The sequence below is a fragment of the Pongo abelii genome, chromosome 2, assembly GCF_028885655.2.
Source record: "Pongo abelii isolate AG06213 chromosome 2, NHGRI_mPonAbe1-v2.0_pri, whole genome shotgun sequence".
Taxonomy (NCBI): Eukaryota; Metazoa; Chordata; class Mammalia; order Primates; family Hominidae; genus Pongo; species Pongo abelii.
In genome coordinates, this window is record NC_085928.1 from 16,852,132 (window position 1) to 16,873,933 (window position 21,802).

Sequence of the window (21,802 nt, forward strand, 5' to 3'; positions counted from 1 at the left end):
GAATCTATGAGCATGGAATGTTTTTCCATCTGTTTGTGTCCTCTCTTATTTCCTTGAGCAGTGGTTTGTAGTTCTCCTTGAAGAGGTGCTTCACATCCCTTCTAAGTGGTACTCCTAGGTATTTTATTCTCTTTGTAGCAATTGTGAATGAGAGTTCACTCTGTTTGTCTGTTATGGTTGTATAGGAATGCTAGTGATTTTTGCACATTGATTTTGTATCCTGCCACTTTGTTGAAGTTGCTTATCAGCTTAAGGAGATTTGGGGCTGAAACAATGGGGTTTTCTAAATATACAATCATGTCATCTGCAAACAGAGACAATTTGACTTCCTCCCTTTTTATTTGAATATGCTTTATTTCTTTCTCTTGCCTGATTGCCTTGGCCAGAACTTCCAATATTAATGTTGAACAGGAGTGGTGAGAGACCGCATCTTTATCGTGTGCCAGTTTTCAAAGGGAATGCATCCAGCTTTTGCCTATTGAGTATGATATTGGCTGTGGGTTTGTCATAAATAGCTCTTATTATTTTGAGATACATTCCATCACTACCTAGTTTATTGAGAGTTTTTAGCCTGAAGGGGTGTTGAATTTTATCAAAGGTCTTTTCTACATCTGTTGAGATAATCAAGTGGTTGTCATTGGTTCTGTTTATGTGATGGATTACGTTTATTGATTTGCATATGTTGAAGCAACCTTGCATCCCAGGTATGAAGCCAATTTGATCGTGGTGAATAAGCTTTTTGATGTGCTGCTGGATTCAGTTTGCCAGTATTTTATTGAGGATTTTTGCATCGATATTCATCAGGGATATTGGCCTGACATTTTCTTTTTTGTTGTGTCTCTGCCAGGTTTTGGTATCAGGGTGATGCTGGCCACATAAAATGAGTTAGGGAGGAGTCCCTCTTTTTCTATTGTTTTGAATAGAAATGGTACCAGCTCCTCTTTGTACCTCTGGTAGAATTCGGCTGTGAATCCATCTGCTCCTGGACATTTTTTGGTTGGTAGGCTATTAATTACTGCCTCAGTTTTAGAACTTGTTATTGGTCTGTTCAGGGATTCGACTTTTTCCTGGTTTAGTCTTGCGAGGGTATATGAGTCCAGGAATTTATCCATTTCTTCTAGATTTTCTAGTTTATTATAAACTAGAATACTAGTTTATAGTATTCTCTGATGGTAGTTTGTATTTCTGTGGGATTAGTGGTGATATCCCTTTATCATTTTTTATTGTTTCTGTTTGATTCTTCTATCTTTTCTTCTTTATTCATCTGGCTAGTGGTCTATCTATTTAGTTAATCTTTTCAAAAAACCAGCTCCCGGATTCATTGATTTTCCGAAGGGTTTTTCATGTCTCTATCACCTTCAGTTCCACTCTGATTTTAGTTATTTCTTCTGCTAGCTTTTGAATAATTTTGAATATTTATTTTGAATAAATAAGAGAACTTATTTATTTCTGCATTAATTTCATTACTTACCAAGTAGTCCTTTAGGAAAAGGTTGTTCAGTTTCCATGTAGTTGCGTGGTTTTGAGTGAGTATCTTAATCCTGAGTTCTAATTTGATTGCACTGTGGTCTCAGAGACTGTTTATTATGATTTCTGTTCTTTTGCATTTGCTGAGGAGTGTTTTACTTCCAATTATGTGGTCAATTTTAGAATAAGTGCATTGTGGTGCTGAGAAGAATGTATATTCGTTGATGTGGGATGGAGAGTTCTGTAGATGTTTATTAGGTCCACTTGTTCCAGAGCTGAGTTCAAGTCCAGAATATCCTTATTAATTTTCTGTCTCGTTGATCTGTCTAATATTGACAGTGGGGTGTAAAAGTCTCCCTATTATTGTGTGGGAGTCTAAGTTTCTTTGTCTGTCTCTAAGAACTTGCTTTATGAATCTGGGTGCTTCTGTATTGGGTGCATATATATAGTTAGCTCTTCTTGCTACATTGATCCCTTTAATATTATGTAATGCCCTTGTTTGTCTTTTTTGATCTTTGGTTGTTTAAAGTCTGTTTTATCAGAGACTAGGATTGCAATCCTTTTTTTTTTTTTTTTTGTGCTTTCCATTAGCTTGGTAAACATTCCTCCATCCCTTTATTTTGAGCCTATGTGTGTCTTTGCACATACGATGGGTCTCCTGAATATAGCACACCAATGGTGCTTACTTTTTATCCAATTTGCCAGTCTGTGTCTTTTAATTGGGGCATTTAGCCCATTTACATTTAAGGTTAATATTGTTATGTGTAAATTTGATCCTGTCATTATGATGCTAGCTGGTTATTTTGCCTGTTAGTTGATGCAGTTTCTTCTTAGTGTCGATGGTCTTTACAATATGATATGTTTTTGCAGTGGCTAGTACCGGTTTTTTCTTTCCAAAACTCCATGGGAGTTTTATGGGACTTACTTTGAAGTTATTTCCCCCTTCTTTTTTCCTAATTCTTCCTTTAGAATGGGTATGTTTACTTTGTGCTGATGTCACCATTGTATTTTGGAAACATATAACTTGTTTGATTTCATAAGCTCACAGTTGGAGGAGAATCTGCCTCAGCTTTCCTCAGGAGCTCTTGTGAGGCAGGCCTGGTGGGGACAAAATCTCTCAGCATTTGCTTGTCTGTAAAGGATTTTATTTCTCCTTCACTTATGAAGCTTAGTTTGGCTGGATATGAAATTCTGAGTTGAAAATTCTTTTCTTTAAGAGTGTTGAATATTGGCCCCTACTCTCTTCTGGCTTGTAAGGTTTCTGCAGAGAGAACCTCTGTTAGTCCGATGGGCTTTCCCTTGTGGGTAACCTGACCTTTCTCTCTGGCTGCCCTTAACATGTTTTCCGTCATTTCAACCTTGGTGAATCTGACAAGTATGTGTATTGTGGTTGCTCTCTCAAGGCGTATCTTTGTGATATTCTCTGTATATCCTGAATTTGAATGTTGCCTGTCTTGCTAGGTTGGGGAAGTTCTCCTGGATAATATCCTGAAGAGCGTTTTCCAGCTTGGTTCCCTTCGCCCTGTCACTTTCAGGTACACCAATCAAACCTAGGTTTGGTCTTTTCACATAGTCCCATATTTCTTGGAGGCTTTGTTCATTCCTTTTCATTCTTTTTGCTCTAATCCTTTATTCATGCTTTATTTCATTAAGTTGATCTTCAATCTCTGATATCCTTTCTTCTGCTTGATCGATTTGGCTATTTATACTTGTGTATGCTTCACGTGCTGTGTTTTTCAGCTCCATCAGGTCATTTATCTTCTTCTCTAAACTGGTTATCCTACTTAGCAGTTCCTTTAACCTTTTTTCAAGGTTCTTAGCTTCCTTGCATTGGGTTAGAACATGCTCCTTTAGCTCAGAGGAGTTTATTATTACCTGCCTTCTGAAGCCTGCATCTGTCAATTCGTCAAACTCATTCTCCATTCAGTTTTGTTCCCTTGCTGGTGAGGAATTGTGATGATTTAGAGGAGAAGAGGCTTTCTTGTTTTTGGAATTTTCATCGTTTTGCACTGTTTTTTCCTCATGTTCGTGGATTTATCTACCTTTGGTCTTTGATGTTGGTGACCTTCGGATGGGGTTTTTGTGTGAATGTCCTTTTTGCTGATGTTGATGTTATTCTTTTCTGTTTGTTAGTTTTCCTTTTAATAGTCAGGTCCCTCTGCTGCAGGTCTGCTGGAGTTTGCTGGGAGGTCCACTCCAGACCCTGTTTGCCTGGGTATCACTAGTGGAGGCTGCAGAACAGCAAAGATTGCTGCCTGTTCCTTCTTTGGAAGATTTGTCCCAGAGGGACACCCTCCAGATGCCAGCCAGAGCTCTCCTGTATGAGGTGTCTGTCGACCCATGCTGGCTAGTGTCTCCCAGTCAGGAGGCACATGGGTCAAGGATCCACTTGAGGAGGCAGTCTGTCCCTTAGCAGAGCTCAAGTGCTGTGCTGGGAGATCCACTTCTCTCTTCAGAGCCAGCAGGCAGGAACATTTAAGTCTGCTGAAGCTGTGCCCACAGCCACCCCTTCCCCCAGGTGCTCTGTCCCAGGGAGATGGGAGTTTTATGGGACTTACTTTGGAGCCATTATCCCTTTCTTTTTTCCTAATTCTTCGTTTTAGAATGGGTATGTTTACCTTGTGCTGATCCTACCATTGTATTTTGGAAACATATAACTTGTTTGATTTCATAAGGTAACAGTTGGAGAAGAATCTGCCTCAGAATGAATCATACCTTGAGTCTCACCCATATATGATTTAGGTGACTTTTTTTTTGGAGATGGAGTTTCACTCTGTCACCCAGGCTGGAGTGCAATGGTGCAATCTCAACTCACTGCAACCTCTGCCTCCTGGATTCAAGCGATTCTCAGTATCCCTAGTAGCTGGATTACAGGCACGTGCCACCACGCACCCCTAATTTTTACAATGTTAGTAGAGATGGGGTTTCACCATGTTTGCCAGGCTGTTCTCAAACTCCTGACCTCAGGTGATCCACCTGCCCTGGCCTCCCAAAGTGCTGAGATTACAAGCATAAGCCACTACATCCAGCCCAGATGATATTTTGATGAGACTTTGAACGTTAAACTTTTGAGTTAATGCTAAAATGTTTTAAGACTTTTGGAGCGATTAGAATCAAATGAATGTATTTGGCATATGAGAAGGACATAAATTTTGGGAAGCAAGGTCACAATGTTATGGTCTGAATTTTTGTGTTTCCCCAAATTCAGACCATCTAATCCTCAAGGTGATGGTATTAAGAGTTGGGGCCTTGGGAAAGTGACTGGGTCTTTGGGAGGACTCCGCCATTATGAATGGAATTCATTTTCTCATAAAAGAAGTCTGAGGGAGTTTGTTCACTCTTTCTGCCAAGCACAAACAAAGCTAGAAGGTACTATCTTTGAAGCAGAGAGCAAAGCAGAGAGCCAGACACTGAATCTCCTGAGACCTTGATTTTGGACTTTCCAGCCTCCAGAACTGTGAGCAATAAATCTCGGCTGTTACAAATTACCCATTTGTAAGATAATTTGTTAAGCAGCCCAAATGGACTAAGAAACTTCTCTTATTTTTTCCTCAAAGACAAAGCCTCAAACATAGAGCATATTTGCTAAAAAGTATCAGATTAAGAAAAATTCCTTCCATTTTAGCTATTAGTTTCTTTTGAAGTCATAAATGGATATTTAATTTTATCAGATGTTTTTGTTTTTTGCATTCCTGACCAGACCATCATATGGTTTTTCTAGTTTATTTGCTAATGTGATGTATTACACTGATTCATTTAAAATGTTTAAAAACCTTGAATTCCTGGTGTAAACCAAACTTGGTTATGATATGTTATCTTTTTTAATTGCTAGATTTATCTATATTTTGGTTGGGATTTTAAATCCATGTTCATAAATGATATAGACTTACAACTTTCTCTTTTTGTAATACCCTTTTCAAGTTTTTGCATCGAGTTATGTTGGCCATAAAATGAGATGAAAATGATTTCATCTTTAATAATTCTCAGGAACATTTAAAGTAATACTTGTACAATTTATTTCTTTAAAACTTGGTGGAATTTACTCTAGTAGCCACATGAGCTAGGATTTTTGCAGTGGAGGCTCTCTATGAGATAGATGTCCAAGCTGTCATTTTCATACAAGTGTCAGTTATTCAGAAGCTCTGTAATAACTTTCACCTCCACAGTTCCCTTATAAGGGAAATGTGTTTTTTATCTGACCTATTCTAACAACCTTCAGCTTCTGAACCAGCTGACACATCTTTATAGTCTCTGAATTCTGAAGTCCCCTTGTCTTTACAGGTCAAACTCTAGAGAAGTGAACTCAGAAGATGGCTTGAGCTCAACTATCTTTCACGGTAATTACTTGGGCTAGAGAATAATCATATATTCTTACCATATCAAATAATGAAACAATAGGCTGTCCCACAGTCCATTCCTCCTCTCCCATCATCCATCAACTGTTGTTGCCAGCTTTCCTATCAAATAATATTCTAGTAAAGAAGCAAGCACCCAATACTCTATGTTCACATATATCCTCCACATCCCCCTGAAGAAAACTCCAGGTACTCAAAGATAAGACTTTTTTTCATGGACTCCTTACTGGTAGTTTCAAGGCATTCTCTTGGAGCTTATAAGACTCAGCTTAGGAAGTACAGAAATAAAAGTGAAATATATAAGGTAATGTATTATTTGATAAAAGTTGATTCCAAATAAGCATAGAAAGATGAAGTATTCAGGAAACAGTATTGGCACAATTCTTAGTCATCAGGAAAAAATATAGTTTAATAGTTATTTCATATCTTATACTTAAAAAAATTCCAGATAGATTAAAGCTTTAAACATAGAAACAAAAACCATATTAGAGAGAACATTTTTTTTGTTTTTATTACATTTTTATTATTATCTTGAAGTGAGGAAGGACTTTTTAAATAAGACACAAATTCAGAGCCATAAAAGATAACAAAAAATAGAATTGCAAAAAATTCTTTAAAGTAGAAACCATCTTAAACAAAGTCATAAAGCAAAAAAAAGCAGGGAAGATCATTGCAAATTACACTATAGAGAAAGCTAACTTCCCTAATATGCAAACAGTTTTCACAAATCTCTATGAAGGCCAACAACTTTACAGACAAATGGACAAAGAATAGAAACAGAATGTCACAAAACAGGAAAAGATGTTCCATTTCACTTAAGATATAAGAAAATTTTACTGATATTATAATAACATACTACTGTTTACTTAACAAACTGACCAGGATGGAAAGTTTGATTATACATTGTAGTTAGAAAGGTTGTAGGAAAGTAGACATTCTAAACATTGCTGGTGGGAGTATAGTTTGACACAACCTCTATGGAGGGCTACAACCTAGAAATAAGGATTAACTGAAATTAAATTAGCCTATAATGGGAATAAAATCCAACTTTCAAAGACCTGATGTCTGCTTGAATTATGTTGTTCTGATCCTTCAATAGTTTTTTGACCTAGACTGCCAGAGGAAATGTAGATACTTTCTGGAGGAAAGTATCATCTAGAACCTCAAATTATAATGTTCATTTCTCAATTAAAAAAAAACAAACAACTAAGAAAAAAACCATACAAACTGATATACATGAACATAATATAATGTGACCCAAAACTAAGAAATGTAATAGACTAGATACCAAATATGGAAGTATCAAACACATATTTAAAGTAACACATTTTTAAAGTCATAAATTCAATATGTTCAAAGAAATAAAGAAAAGAGTGATAATTTAGGAAGAGAACAGGGTGTTTTAAAATAATCAAATGTAAGGTCTAGAACTGAAAAATAAAATAGCTGAAATTGAACTCCATGGGAGGATCTACCATCAGATTAGACACAGTTGAAGAGGGAGTTAGTGAATTCTAAAGGATAAGTCAAAAGAAAGTATCCAAAATGAAATATAAAGAGAAAAAAAGACAGAATATAAAAACAAACAACACAGTATAAGTGTAATAAAATCCTAACAATCTCCTACTAACATCAAAATTGGGAACACTATCACAGGTTTGACTTCAAGAAAGAACAAAAAACCATAATGTAAATTTAAATTATTTTTCTTATATATTGTTTAATAAAAATTCAGGTGAGGGCTTCTTTTCATTTTTAGGACTTAAGCAAGGAACATCTAAAAAATCAAACATATTAGCTAAATAATACATATCAGAAAAAGTTTAATACTTACATTCCATATGCTGAGCTTACAGCAAGACTAGTAATCTGTTGTGGAGGTTCACCATCTACCCACACCAATTGAATAACAAGTTCTGCTTGATATCCTGGAGGCATTCGCAGTGGCCGTGTCTTAACACTTTAAGAACAAAAACAATCCTATTATATACAGTTTAAATAAACATGGTCAAACTTATCTTGAGAATTTACATAGAATCATGCTACAGAATTATACAACACCAGGCATTGCAGGCAGCATGCAGATGGATGGTGCCTTCTAGCTTTCTCAAAATACACTGAGTCCCTTATGATTACTTAGTTATTTCTTTATGTGGCTTTTCAGTCAGGTCCACAACTTCAACTGGCCTTTATCATTTCAATTTTTTCTTTTGAAAATATTATTTTAAGTTATTTTTATTATGTAATTATTTTTCTAATGTAATATATGTTACATATATATTAGTTATAAAGCATAACAATAAAACAAATGACCGTTAACCTACCCTCCAGTGTAAGAGTTCAACATATCTAGCATCTGAATTCCTATTTTCCTTTAAAGCTGACTAATATCCTTCTCTCATACTTCCCAACAAACCAATTATCAAATACTATTGATGCTACTTTCAAAAAATATATCCACTAGCTAAAATTTTTTGATGATGTTTCCTCTTTGTAGATTTTCCTCCTAGTAATATTTGCTCATATTTCCTTCTTTTTATGTACTTCAAAAGAAAAGTTTTGAGAAGACAATCAATGATTAGAAAAGTATAGCATCTGCTAATTGTATGAATTTTGCTCCTAAAATCTTATTTCTAAATTTTCCATAAGCATATTTGTAAGAAATGAGAAAACTAGCTATCTAAAGTTTTTTGAGTGGCAAATGTAGATATGCAGCTCAAAGAAATTCCCTGCTTAGGCTTAATTCTCCAGCCAGCTAACACTAGAAATATTTGATTTGATGGTATAGAAGCAGTAAGTAGTAATTTATACTCTATTACTAAAAATCACAAAAACAATAAAATATTACTATGGGCTTTGTTAACTTTAGGTTTTATTGAACATGATGCAAATCTTTGTTTAGCTTATTAATAAATAACAGTTTTAAAAAAGAAAGATTACACAATATACTAGCAATCATGACAGAAATCCTTTTTTCTAATATAGAACTCTTGTAGTAGATAGGAAACTTGGTTTTCTTTTTTATTACAAGAAAGCTAAAGAAATTACATAAACATACTTCTTAAAAAATTATCATTATTTTTTTTTGGAGACAGGGTCTTACTGTCACCCAGGCTGGAGTGCAGTGGCAAGACCGTAGCTCACTGCAACCTTAAACTCCTGGGCTAAAATGATTCTCCCACCTCAGCCTCCCTAGTAGCTGGAACTACAGGTGTGTACCATCACACCCAGCTAATTTTTAAATTTTTTGTAGATACAAGCTCTTGCTATGTTGCCCAGGCTGGTCTCAAACTCCTAGTCTCAAGCATTCCTCCCACCTCAGCCTCCCAAAGTGTTGGGAGTACAGGCGTGAGCCATCACACCCCATAAAAATACTTTTTCAATTGGAAAGTATCATGCAAGTCGCCAAGTTTCTGCCTGCCAAACTTCCTATTCTGTGAAAGCCATGTTTTCTTTAGAGTCCTTCTGGGAAGGAAATATATAAATAAGTGAATGAAGGGTGAAAATATTATGCCCTCTTCACAGATGTTCAAAGAAAAGACCAGAGTAACCCCTGAAGAATTGTAGATCACTTGACAACAACTTGATAATTAGAGAAAATTAATTTTATTTGTCACAGTTTCAAAGACATATGATTAATATCTAAAATTGTTTTAAAATTTGGTAGAAACTCTTACTTGAGGCATGGGATACTGTCCTTTGTTACTCCTTCACTAGCAACAGTGTTAGTGCTCCCAGAAAGACTCCTTGAAGAAGGAAGCTGGGTTGAGAGATCTGGAAACGGAGGACTTGTTTCTGGTTCAGGGGTAATAATATCTTCAACATCATACTGAAGTCGTACCTCTAATGACTTAAAAAAATCAAGTTTAAATTTAATTTAAGTCACACTAATGATCATCATTTTAATTTAATCTAAGTCATAATAAATAATCACATTAAAATACCTGATAACTTTTTAGGAATCATTCACACAGTTTTTTTCAAATTAATAAGTTCAATACTATTTATAGGAAAGTTGAGAAGTATCTCATACTATATCAAACAGTTAATTATATGGAATATTCAATGGCAATCACAAAAAATGTAAATTTTTAAACTTCAGAATTAAAAGAAAAATACCTCAGTGAAGATAAAGTTTTTATACAATAAATATACTTTAAGATATAGTATAAATTACAATTTGATATATGATAAAATGAGAAGTTGATTATGGTTATTCCAATGAAAGAAATTAAACTTTTTTCATATACACACACAAACGTGTATGTGTGTGTGTAGTGTGTATGTTTGTGTGTGTATGAAAAAAATTACTTGTTTAAAGCCTTTTAGTATAAAAAACTTTCATTGCATTTTAACTTTGCATTAATTCACTAAAAATTTTCCAAAAGAAATTCTATATTTTTGGTTGTTTGTTTCATTACCTTGGCTTTTGTTTAATTAGCTGATCAGAATGACTTGATAAAAAGCATATAATAATTTACATAGGAATAAAAAGGTGACCTAAAAGCCTTTATTAAACTAAAAAAGTTTTAAAATTAAATACTTTATGAATGCATAAAATGCATTAAATGATTTAATTAGAACTGATTTTATAACACATATTTGCCTTATAATGTAAAAATGAGCATTTTTAAGATTGAAAACAATTACTTACAAAAATGTCATTATGGGAATATCACCAAAATTACTGTCATAATTATTTTAAAACTACAGAAAAACCTCTGGTGGTGACAATACAGTTACCAATTATTGAGTGCTTACTACAGTAAGGACACTATTATAATGTCTTTATATAATCATCACAAGAACCCTATGAAATTGTTATTTGTATTTCAAGTTTATTTTTATTTTCCATTTTCCCATTTTATTTACACAGGGAACTGTACATGTGATGAAACTGAATCATAGCTACATTCTACTACTGACTTATGACTTGTTCAGAGTCACACAGGTATTTAATGGGAAAGCCAGAATTAAAACCTCGGTTTATCTGACTCCAAAGCCTTAGCTTTTAGCTACTATACAATAAAAGGGTGATATTAATTTTAGCTGTTGAGGTAAAAACACTTATACACAGGCCTATAGTAAATAATCTTTATATTCTGGTAAAAGGGGCAAGGTAGAGAAGGATAATTGTTTATAGGTGGCTTCATTTAGAATTAATTTATCCCATAAAATCATTATTCTTTTGAATAAGCAGAGTATTTCATTGATTTAAAAATTAAGATTAGGTAAGGTTGCCCCATAATTAGATCCACTCCATAAAAATGTTGCTACATAGAAAATCATTAAAAATAACCTTATTGTAGCTGAGAAACAATCATTTATGGCAAACAGTTGATGAGAAAATACAAATCAGATAAACTTAAAAATTAATAAAAGTATAGAACAAAGCCTGCATTAATTTGATTTTTATACAAAAATAAATCAATAACTATATGTATAAAACCTATACATTTTATTAGTATATATAGAAGAATATATAGGTGTATGTTCCACAATATATACATATTTCAAAACATCATGTTGTAGAGTTGACTTATTTCGGCCAGGTAGATGAAACTCACATAACATCAAAGAGAAAAATGAGAAAATTGTAACGTTTAATTTGTAACAAGATTAACTTAAAATACTAAGCTTGTTTTGACATTGAAAAAAATACCAAGTTTTGATAGAGAATTGTTTTGGCCTTTTAGGCCAAACCATTTATTAATATGTTACAGTAAGTAACAATAATAATTTAAAATCCTATGAATTGTATTACTAGCCACATACTGCACACTTCATGGAAACCATACCAAGTAGTAGTCAAATCTATGATAATAGCTTTCTTTTAATAACTGTAAAAGTGAAAGTTAAATTTTAAATAACTTACCACTATTTCTGTTGTAATTTCATGTCTGCTGAATTTATAAATTATGACATATGCAGAGACTCCTGATACACAGAATATTCTGCTCTCTGGACACCAGTAAATCATCTGAATGGCAAATGGGTCTTCCTCTACAATTTCACATGTTTGTTTTCCTTCTCCTACCTTCTGTTTTTCAAACACTTTTGAAGTTTTTAGCTTGTACAGCATCTGCAGAGTTACTATAAGACATCGAAGCACAGTTATCTCCTAATTTAAACTTAATTCTTAGTTATTATTAAAGCTTTTCCAATATAGTTGTTAAACAACAAAAGTAAACCTAAGTAGACAAAGTGAATTACATTTTAATCAGTAAAGCATTCAATGCCATGCTTTCATATCAGTACAGCAGCTAGAGGGAGACTACAGGGAAAAAATAAAAGTTCCTTGAATATATACTACATACCAAGGAATACATAGTTGCTTTCTTGTGTCATTCTCAGAAAAGTCTCATGAAGGAAGTATTTTTATCATTATTTATTGATAAAATATTGGGGCACAGAAAGTCTAAAATGGGAATACTGAAAATAATTCTTCCCTAGCGGAGACTCCTCAATTCTTTATCTCAGTTTTCCCCTTTGATTGTTAGGTGAGAGGTTGATGGTATTCCTAGAGGGTTTACTCCTCTCAACAAATTTTTAGACACTCCTTGAGATAAGAAACATTGTAATTTACCAGTTAGCAATATTGGGAGTCCAAGAATCTGTTAACTATTTGAGAAGGGATCTTTTCTGAGTGGCTCTGTGTCAAGAAAGGGTCAGATATAATCTCATTCATTGTGTTTGTGAACCGTTTTTAACAATATTTGTCAAGAAAGGGTCAGATATAATCTCATACATTGTGTTTGTGAACCGTTTTTAACAATATTTGAGGGAATATTTTTCTATTGGAGACCATGATGATAATAACTCTCTATAAAAGAACTATGATTCTACAAAGGATTCTTGAGTAAAGTTTTAAATATGAGTCCTGTGAAAAGGGCATCACCTGAATCTAATAATGAGAAACATTAGTCAAAACCAGAGTGAAAGAGATTCTATAAAATAACTGGCCTGAACTCCTCAAAAATGTCAGTGTCATGAAATGAAGACTCAGGAACTTTTCCAGATTTTTTAAAACTCAGAAGATACAATGACTAAATGCAAAAATAATCCTGGATTTTTTTGTTGTAAAGAATATTAATTTGCGGCCGGGCGCAGTGGCTCACGCCTGTAATCTCAGCACTTTGGGAGGCCAAGGCGGGCAGATCACCAGGTCAGGAGATCGAGACCATCCTGGCTAACGTGGTGAAACCCCGTCTCTACTAAAAATACAAAAAGAAAAACAAAAAAATTAGCGGGGCGTGGTGGCGGGCGCCTGTGGTCCCAGCTACTCTATTCCGGAGGCTGAGGCAGGAGAATGGCGTGAACCCAGGGGGCGAAGCTTGCAGTGAGCCGAGATTGCGCCACTGCACTCCAGCCTGGCCGACAGAGCAAGACTCCGTCAAAAAAAAAAAAAGTATATATATTTATGTATATATATTTATGTGTGTATATATATGTATATATATTTATGTGTGTATATATATACATATATATACACACATATATGTATATATATAAATTTGCAAAAGCTGAATAAAATCCGGAGATTAGATAATAGTGTTGTGTCAGTGTTAATCTATTGGTTTTGATGACTGAAGTCCAGTTATATAAGCGCATGTTTGTAGGAAATACACACTGAAGTATTTAGGGGTATGTAATGTGTCTCCAACTTACTCTCCAATGCATAAGAAAAAAAGCTATATGTATATATGTACGTGTGAGAGAGAAAAATGTATGGAAGGAAGAGATAAAGAGTAACAGAGAGCCAGGGAGAGGAAAGGAATATTTGGAGAATCTGGTTGAGAGGTATAAAACATTTCATAGTACTTTTTTTTTTTTTGCAATTTTTTTGTAAGCTTGAAATTATGTCAAGCTAAAATAGATTTTTTTAAAAAATGGACAAAAGATTGTATTGGGTGCTATAGCCTGGCTTCTGAGGTCAGATAGGGTATCATTCCTATGATTATTTATGTTACATGACAACAGTAAAATGATATTGTAGACATCATTAAGGTCCCTAATTAGTTGACTTTGAGTTAATCAACAAAGAGCTTATTCTTAACAAGCCAAACCTAATCAGATGGCCCCCTTAAAAGAGGGACTGAGGCCCTCCCTGAAGGCAAAGAGACACTCTTGCTAGCTTTGAAGCAGCAAGCTACCATGAGCTCTGAATGTGCAAGAAAATGAAGTCTGCCAACGATTACGTAAGCTTGGAAGAGAGCCTTCGGTCTCATGAAACCTCAGCCCCAGCCAACACCTTGATCACAGTCTTGTGAGACCCTGAGCAAAGGACCCAGCGAAGGTATAATCAAATTCCTAACACACAGAAACAGTGAGATGATAAATGGGTATTGTTTTAAGTTGTTAAATTGTGGTAATTTATTACTCAGCAATAGAAAACTAAGATACATAATAATATAAACTCAGTTATTCAAATTCATTTCGCTTTCTGTATTAGACAGTGTTTCACAAAGTTAGCAAACTAAGTAATTTTTTTAAGACATCCATTAAGTTGGAGATATGACCTTGATTACAGTGAAAATATTAAACATGCTGCAATCATTTGCAATTTATATTCTAAATGCGATAAAATATTTATTTAAAAATTAACTTCTCAAAATATTATTATGCATGCTTAAGGGTGTTATTCACTCTAATAATTAAAGTGTTAAATTGTCCTCTACATTTTATTTTTATTTATTTTTATTTTTATTTTTATTTTTGGAGATGGAGTCTTGCTCTGTCACCCAGGCTGGAGTGCAGTGGTGTGATCTCGGCTCATTGCAACCTCTGCCTCCCGGGTTCCAGCAATTCTCCTGCCTCAGCCTCCCGAGTAGCTGGGACCACAGGCGCACGCTGCCACACCCAGCTAATTTATATATGTATATATATTTTAGTAGAGATGGGGTTTCACCGTGTTGCCCAGGCTGGTTTCGAACTCCTGAGCTCAGGCAATCCGCCTGCTTAGGCCTCCCAAAGTGCTAGGATTACAGATGTGAGCCACTGCGCCTGGCCCTCCACATTTTAAAAGCCAAAAAGTGACTTTGAGGTGGTGGGAAAGGAGCAATGGCATCACTATACGATGAATTTTGTTTCAGGAACAAACTCAGGTTTGCATGAGAAGATTCATCAACAGAAAGTCTGTTGTCCTTTGGAGTTTCTCTTTAGGCACTTGCTTTTTATTATGTGAAGTCAGAAAGGGACTTCAGAATGCATGGGTTTAGATCTTTTAATCCTTTTCTCTTGCTGATAGTTGGTTTGCTTGCTCAAGGGACTCTACCTTGTGGGCTAAGAGTATCATCAATATTCAACCTTCTTCCTCTGCTTGTGTGTTTATTGCAGTCTTCCTCAGAAGCTATTCATTTCTACAGCTTCAAACATCATTATGCTGCTTCTTCATTGGTTTCCATTTCTGACTGTTCTCCTTACCTGCTGGATATTTTTACTTGAATTTTATGGTTTTACTAAAAAATTCAAAGCTCTCTTATATTCCTTATTTCCAAAAGAGTTACCTACATCTTTCTGGTTACTCATCTTCAGAAACTTAGAGTTACTGTTAACTTGTTCTTCACTCCTATTCCTGTCAAAAGTTAACTAACTTCCAAAACTCACACTAAATGTTAACTCCATCAAAATACCTTTCCTGGATCTACCAGGTCTCAATAAGACTCTCCCATTTCTGATAGCAAATAGATCTGGGGTACTGCATTTAGAGTTCTTATATTGTTTTCCCTATAGTTATATATGTGCATTTCTTTATCTTTTCTAATGACTACATTTTTTCTGAAGGGTATATATGAGTATAATGAAGTCTTAAGTATCTTTGCATTCCTTCAACATTGAGCAGAGTACCTTATTTATTCTTTAAGTTACATAATTCTCAAGAATTTAAAAAGAGTTCTTACAGTTATCAAATCATTTGATCTTTGCAGGATGTGGTAGATGAGTGGGGGAAAAAAGTGAAGACTAGAGGGATATAAGCACTTGGCGAAGACCACACAGGTAGAGGGTGAAGGAAATTCCTTGAACAGAGTTAATTTGACAAAGTTTGGTACTTTTTCTGATGTATCATGCCTCTTGTAGATATAATGGGTTGCTGACAAAGAGTGACTTAGTCTTGTTTACCTTATATTATAGAAGAGAAGTAAAGCAGAGATAATACTTTCAACTGATCTAACAATGTAGGTAATGGATTTTTGTAACACAGCCACATATGTATGCTAAAAATATATCTGAAATTTTAATTGTCCAAACTAAAAAGTGGTAGCTGGCTATAAGTAAATATTAACCAATTGGTTTCTGTTGTACAGAAACTTGAAACTTACTTGCAGAAGCATCCCAAAATTTTATTGATCCATCTGCATGACTAGATGAGAAATAAATTAGCATTAATTAAGTATACTAAATAAAAATCATAATCACTCCAAATGTACAGAAACTTGAGTTACTGTTGATACAATTTTGATTCAAAAATACCACTTTAATGAAAACTAATGTATGCTAAACCATTTCTAAGCTTAAAACAATGGCTCATTTCTTAAACAATATACTAAAATCTAAAGATTAGAAAAAGAACAATAATTCCTTAGACTTTACTGTAAAAAGGTTATATGTGTAATGGAGAACAATGAAAAATGGCCTGTGGAAAGTGAACAGCATATTTTCATGTAAAATTATTTATATTCAATAAAAGGATAGATAATTTTGATATTAATATAAATATGAATTGAATATCATAGTAAAATTAAACTTGTTTCAAAATATAAAAGCAAATCACCAAATATATCTAGAGTTGCATCATTATTTGGTAATAATCAAATGTCAATTCTATAAAAACTCATTGAGAAAATAGAAGAAGATATAATACTTCCCAACACTTTTGATGAACTCAGCATTACCCTGACACCAAAACCACATAAAAACATTACAAGAAAAGAAAATTACAAACCGATATTCCTCATGAGAATAGGCATAAAAATTGTCAACAAAATACTGGCAATGCAAATCAAGTAATATATAGAAAGGATAGTACATAATGACTAAGTGGGTTTTCTTACGAATGTAAGACAAACACTTAAAAAATCAACTACCATATTAAAATTCACCATATTGACAGATTACAAAAGAAAATCCATATAGTCATCTCAATAAATGCAGAAAAAGCATTTGACATGATTTATCATCCATTCCTAAAAAAAATTTCAATAAACTAGGAACACAGGAAATTTCTATAACCAGATAAAGGGTGTGTAGGAACAACCTACAGATATCTCCTAACATACATAATAATGAAAGATTGAATGTTTTCCTCTAAGATCAGGAGCAAAGCCAAAAAAATGTTCACTCTCACCATTCTTATTCAACATCTTATTGGAGGTGTTAAGCACTGAAATAGGGAAGAAAAAGAAATAAAAGGCATACAGACTAAAAGGGAAGAAATAAAATTGTTTGTATTTGCAGATTATATGGCTATGTAGAAAATCTCAGAGATTCTATAAAAAGGATACTGGAACTCATAAATGATTAGCACAATTGTAAGACACAATATCAATATACAAAAATCAATTACATTTCCATTGAATAGCAATAGACATTTGGAAATAACAAAATAGTACCACTTACAACAGTGCCAAAACCAAGAAATAGATAAAATCTAACACAATTTGTGCCAGATCTGTATGCTGAAAATTATAAGATGTTGACCAAAAAATAAGGCATTAATAAAAGGAGATATATATTATTGATAATTGTATGACTTATTAGATGTTTGTTCCCCTAAATGGCATATAAATTCAATGTAATCACAATTAAAATATGGTAAAACAATTTTTTGTAGAAATAAACAAACTGATGGTCATACTGCCCAAAGCAATGTGCAGATTCATCACTATTCCTATCAGACTACCAACATCATTCCTCACAGAAGTAGAAAAAAAACTTCAAAAATTCATATGAAACCAAAAAAGAACCTGAATAGCTAAACAAAAAGAACAAAGCAGGAGGCATCACACTACTCAACTTCAAACTATACTATAAGGCTACAGTAAACAAAACAGCATGGTACCGGTACAAAAACAGACACACAGACCAACGGAACAGAAGAGAAAACTGAGAAATAAAGCCTCACACCTACAACCATGTGACCTTTGACAAGGCTGACAAAAACAAACAATGGGGAAAGAACTCCTTATTCAATAAGGGGTGCTGGGATAACTGGCTAGCCATATGCAAAAGAGTGAAAACTAGACCCTTACCTTTCACCATATACAAAAATTAACTCAAAATGGATTAAGGATTTAAATGTAATACCTCAAACTACTAAAATCCTAGAAGAAAACCTAAGAAATACCCTTCTTGATATCAGCCTTGGCAAAGAATTTATGGCCAAGCCCCCAGAAATGATTGTGACAAAACCAAAAATTGACATGTAAGAACTAATTAAACTCAAGAGCTTCTGCACAGCAAAAGAAACTATCAACAGACTAAACAGACAACCTACACAATGGGAGAAAATATTTGCAAACTATGCATCTGACAAAGGTCTAATACCCAGAATCCATGAGGAACTTGAACAAACCAAAAAGCGAAAAACAGATAATCCCATTAAAAAGTGGGCAAAAGACATGAACAGACGCTTCTCAAAAGAAGACATACAAGCAGCCAACAAACATGAAAAAATGCCATCATCACTAATCATCAGAGAAATGAAAATCAAAACATGGCCAGGTACGGTGGCTCATGCTTGTAATCCCAACACTTTGGGAGGCTGAGGCCCGCAGACCAGCAGATTACCTGAGGTCAGGAGTTCTAGACCAGCCTGGCCAAAATGGTGAAACCCTGTCTCTACTAAAGGTACAAAAATTAGCCAGGCGTGGTGGCACATTCTTATAATCCCAGCTACTGGGGAGGCTGAGGCAGGAGAATTGCTTGAGCTCGGGAGGCAGAGACTGCAGTGAGCCGAGATTGTGCCACTGCACTCCAGCCAGGCCAACAGAGCAAGAGTCTGTCTCAAAAAAATTAAAAAAAAAAGGAAAAAGAAAAAGAAAATCAAAACACAGTAGGATACCATCGTACAACAGTCAGAATGGCTATTATTAAAAAGTCAAATAGTAACAGATGCTTGCCAGATGGCAGAGAAAAGAGAATGCTTAAACATTGTTGGTGGGAATGTAAATTAGTTAAGCCACTACTGAAAGTGGAAAGCAGTTGGGGGATTTCTCAAAGAACTTAAAACAGAGCTACCATTTGACCCAGCAATCCCATTACTGGGTATATAACCAAACCAATATAAATCATTATACCTAAAAGGCACATGAACTCATATGTTCATTGCTGTGCTATTTACAATGGCACATGGAATCAACCTAGGTACTCAACAACAGTGGATTGGATAAAGAAAATATGGTACATATATATCATGGAATATTACACAGCCATAAAAAAGTGAAATCATGTCCTTTACGGCAACATGGATGGAGCTGGAGGCTATAATCCTAAGTAAGCCAGCACAGGAACAGAAAACTAAATACCACATGTTCTCACATATAACTGGGAGCTAAACATTAAGTACACATAGTACACATGGACATAAACACAGAAACAATAGACACTGCAGTCTACTAGAGTGGGGGGGGAAGGATAGGGATTTGGATTGAAAACTACCTATTGGGTATTATGCTCACTACCTGCATCTAGTATACCCATGTAACAATCCTACACATGTACCCTTGAATCTAAAATAAAAGCTGAAATTATTTTTTCAAAAGAAAAGAAACTAGATAAGCCAAAGCAATTTTGAAAAATAAAAACAAAGTTGGAGAACTCAAACTACATACGGTTTAATTCTCACCCTAAAGCTCCAATAAAGTTTTTGTGCTACTGGTGAAAAACAGACACATATATCAGTGAAACATAGTAGAGAATCCAGAAATAGAACCCTATGTATATAGCCAACTGATTTTTTATTTTGAGAGGGGGTTATTCACTGAGTGGCTTACTCTACTTTAATAGCTTTATTCAGATGTAATTTACATAACTATAAAATTCACCCACTGTGAGTGTACAGTTTGATAATTTTTAGTAAATTTACACAGTTGTCACATTGACACCATCATCCAGTTTTAGAATATTTCCATTACCCCAAAAAGTTACCTCACGGCAATATGCAACCCTCTTTCCCATCCCCAGTAGATCGCCAATGATCTACTTTCTGCTTATATAGATTCATTTTTTCTTAGAATTTTTATATAAGTGGAACCCACATAATATCTACTGCATTTTGTGTCTGCATTATGCACTTCGCATAATGTTTTTGAGGATAATCTTTCTTACATGTATTAATAATTTGTTCCTTTTTGTTGCTAAATAGTATTCCATTGTATGGATATGCTCTATTTACCCCTTCACCAAATGATGAACATTTGGGTTGTTTTCAGCTTTTGGCTGTTACAAATAAAGATGCTATGAATGACTTTGCATGTTTACTCTAATTATAAACTTATAGATATTTTTAAATTTTATTACTGAAAAATCTGCAGGATGTTGGTCTGGGACTCTATATACCCTAACAAAATTTAATTCTATTTTATTTTTCATCATATAATACTTGATATGAAAATAACAATGTATGTAACATAGATTTAATATACAGAATATAATCGTATTGAAACCACTCAACCAAATAACTAACATTACTAATAACTTGCATCTACAGATGTGTGGTCTAACAGAGCAGTCCCCAACCTTTTTGGTACCAGGGACTAGTTTCGTGGAAAACAACTTTTCCACAGATGGGGGTGGTGAGAGATGGATTCAGGATGAAACTGTTCCACCTCAGATCATCAGGCATTAGTTAGATTCTCATAAGAAGCGTGCAAGCTAGATCTCTTGCATGTGCAGTTCACAATAGGGTTCGTACTCCTATGAGAATCCAATGCTGTCCCTGATCTAACAGGAGGCAGAGCTCAGGTGGTAATGCTCACTTGCCTGCCGCTTACCTTCTGCTGTGTGGCCTGGTTCCTAACAGGCCATGGACTGGTACTGGTCTGCAGCCCAGGGGTTGTGGACCCCTGGCCTAACATATTACTTATCCTGGAACAACGTCCATGTGTGCTTAAGGAGAATATTTTTCTCCTATTGCTAGTTGTAGTGTTTTGTATATCTGTTAGGCCCAATTGTTCTATAGTGTTTTTCAAATACCCTGTTTCCTTCTTGATCTTTTGTCTAGTTGATGTGTTCATTACTGAAAATGTGATATTGAAATATACTACTATTATTGTGTTATTCTGTTTGTTTCTTCAATTTTGTCAATGTTTGCTTCATATATTTTGATGCTCTGTTGTTATGTTCATATGTATTTGTACTTTTTATATTTTTCTGTTGGATTGACTCTTTTATTATTAGGTAATGTCTTTCTTTGTCCCTTGTGAGTTATTGACTTAAAGTCCAATATAAATGTGTTCATCTCGTTTTCTTTTGGTTACAATTTGCATGGTACATCTTTTTCTATCCTTTCACTTTCAACCTACGTGTGTCCTTAAATCTAAAGTGAGTTTCTTGGAGGCAGCATATAGTTCTACTTTTTTCAATCAAGCCATTCTATGTCTTTTGATTAGGGAGTTTAATCAATTTACATTTAACATAATTATTGGTACAGAAGAACTTACTAATGCCATTTTATTATTTTCTATATGTTATGTGGTTATTTTGACTTTCTTTTCTTCTCTTGCTGGCTTCCTTTGTGTTTTATTTTTTTTAGTGACATACTTTTATTCCTTTTTCATTTTCTTTTGTGCATCTTCTATAGGCATTTTCTTTGTGTTTATCATCAGCATTACATAAAATATCTTCTAGTTATACCAATCTATTTTAAACTATAACAACTTTAACTACATACAAAAAATCTACTCCTTTACATTCACCCTCTCTTCATGTTATTGATGTCACAAATTACATATTTTTATATTTTGCATCTATTATCATAGTAT

General features: G+C 34.3%; 1 protein-coding gene across 6 annotated transcripts in view; it reads right to left on the minus strand.

Moving 5' to 3' along the window:
• The window catches only part of STXBP5L (syntaxin binding protein 5L), a 491,711-nt gene that overhangs the window by 163,352 nt on the left and 306,557 nt on the right, over positions 1 to 21,802 (minus strand). For all 6 annotated transcript variants that reach the window (XM_024244879.3, XM_024244878.3, XM_054551430.2 and 3 more), the window contains 4 exons: positions 16,142 to 16,182; positions 11,698 to 11,915; positions 9,500 to 9,672; positions 7,657 to 7,782 (listed from right to left, as the gene is read on the minus strand). In XM_024244879.3, coding sequence (XP_024100647.3) covers positions 7,657 to 7,782; positions 9,500 to 9,672; positions 11,698 to 11,915; positions 16,142 to 16,182 — 558 coding nt within the window. The remainder of the gene's footprint in view (positions 1 to 7,656; positions 7,783 to 9,499; positions 9,673 to 11,697; positions 11,916 to 16,141; positions 16,183 to 21,802) is intronic.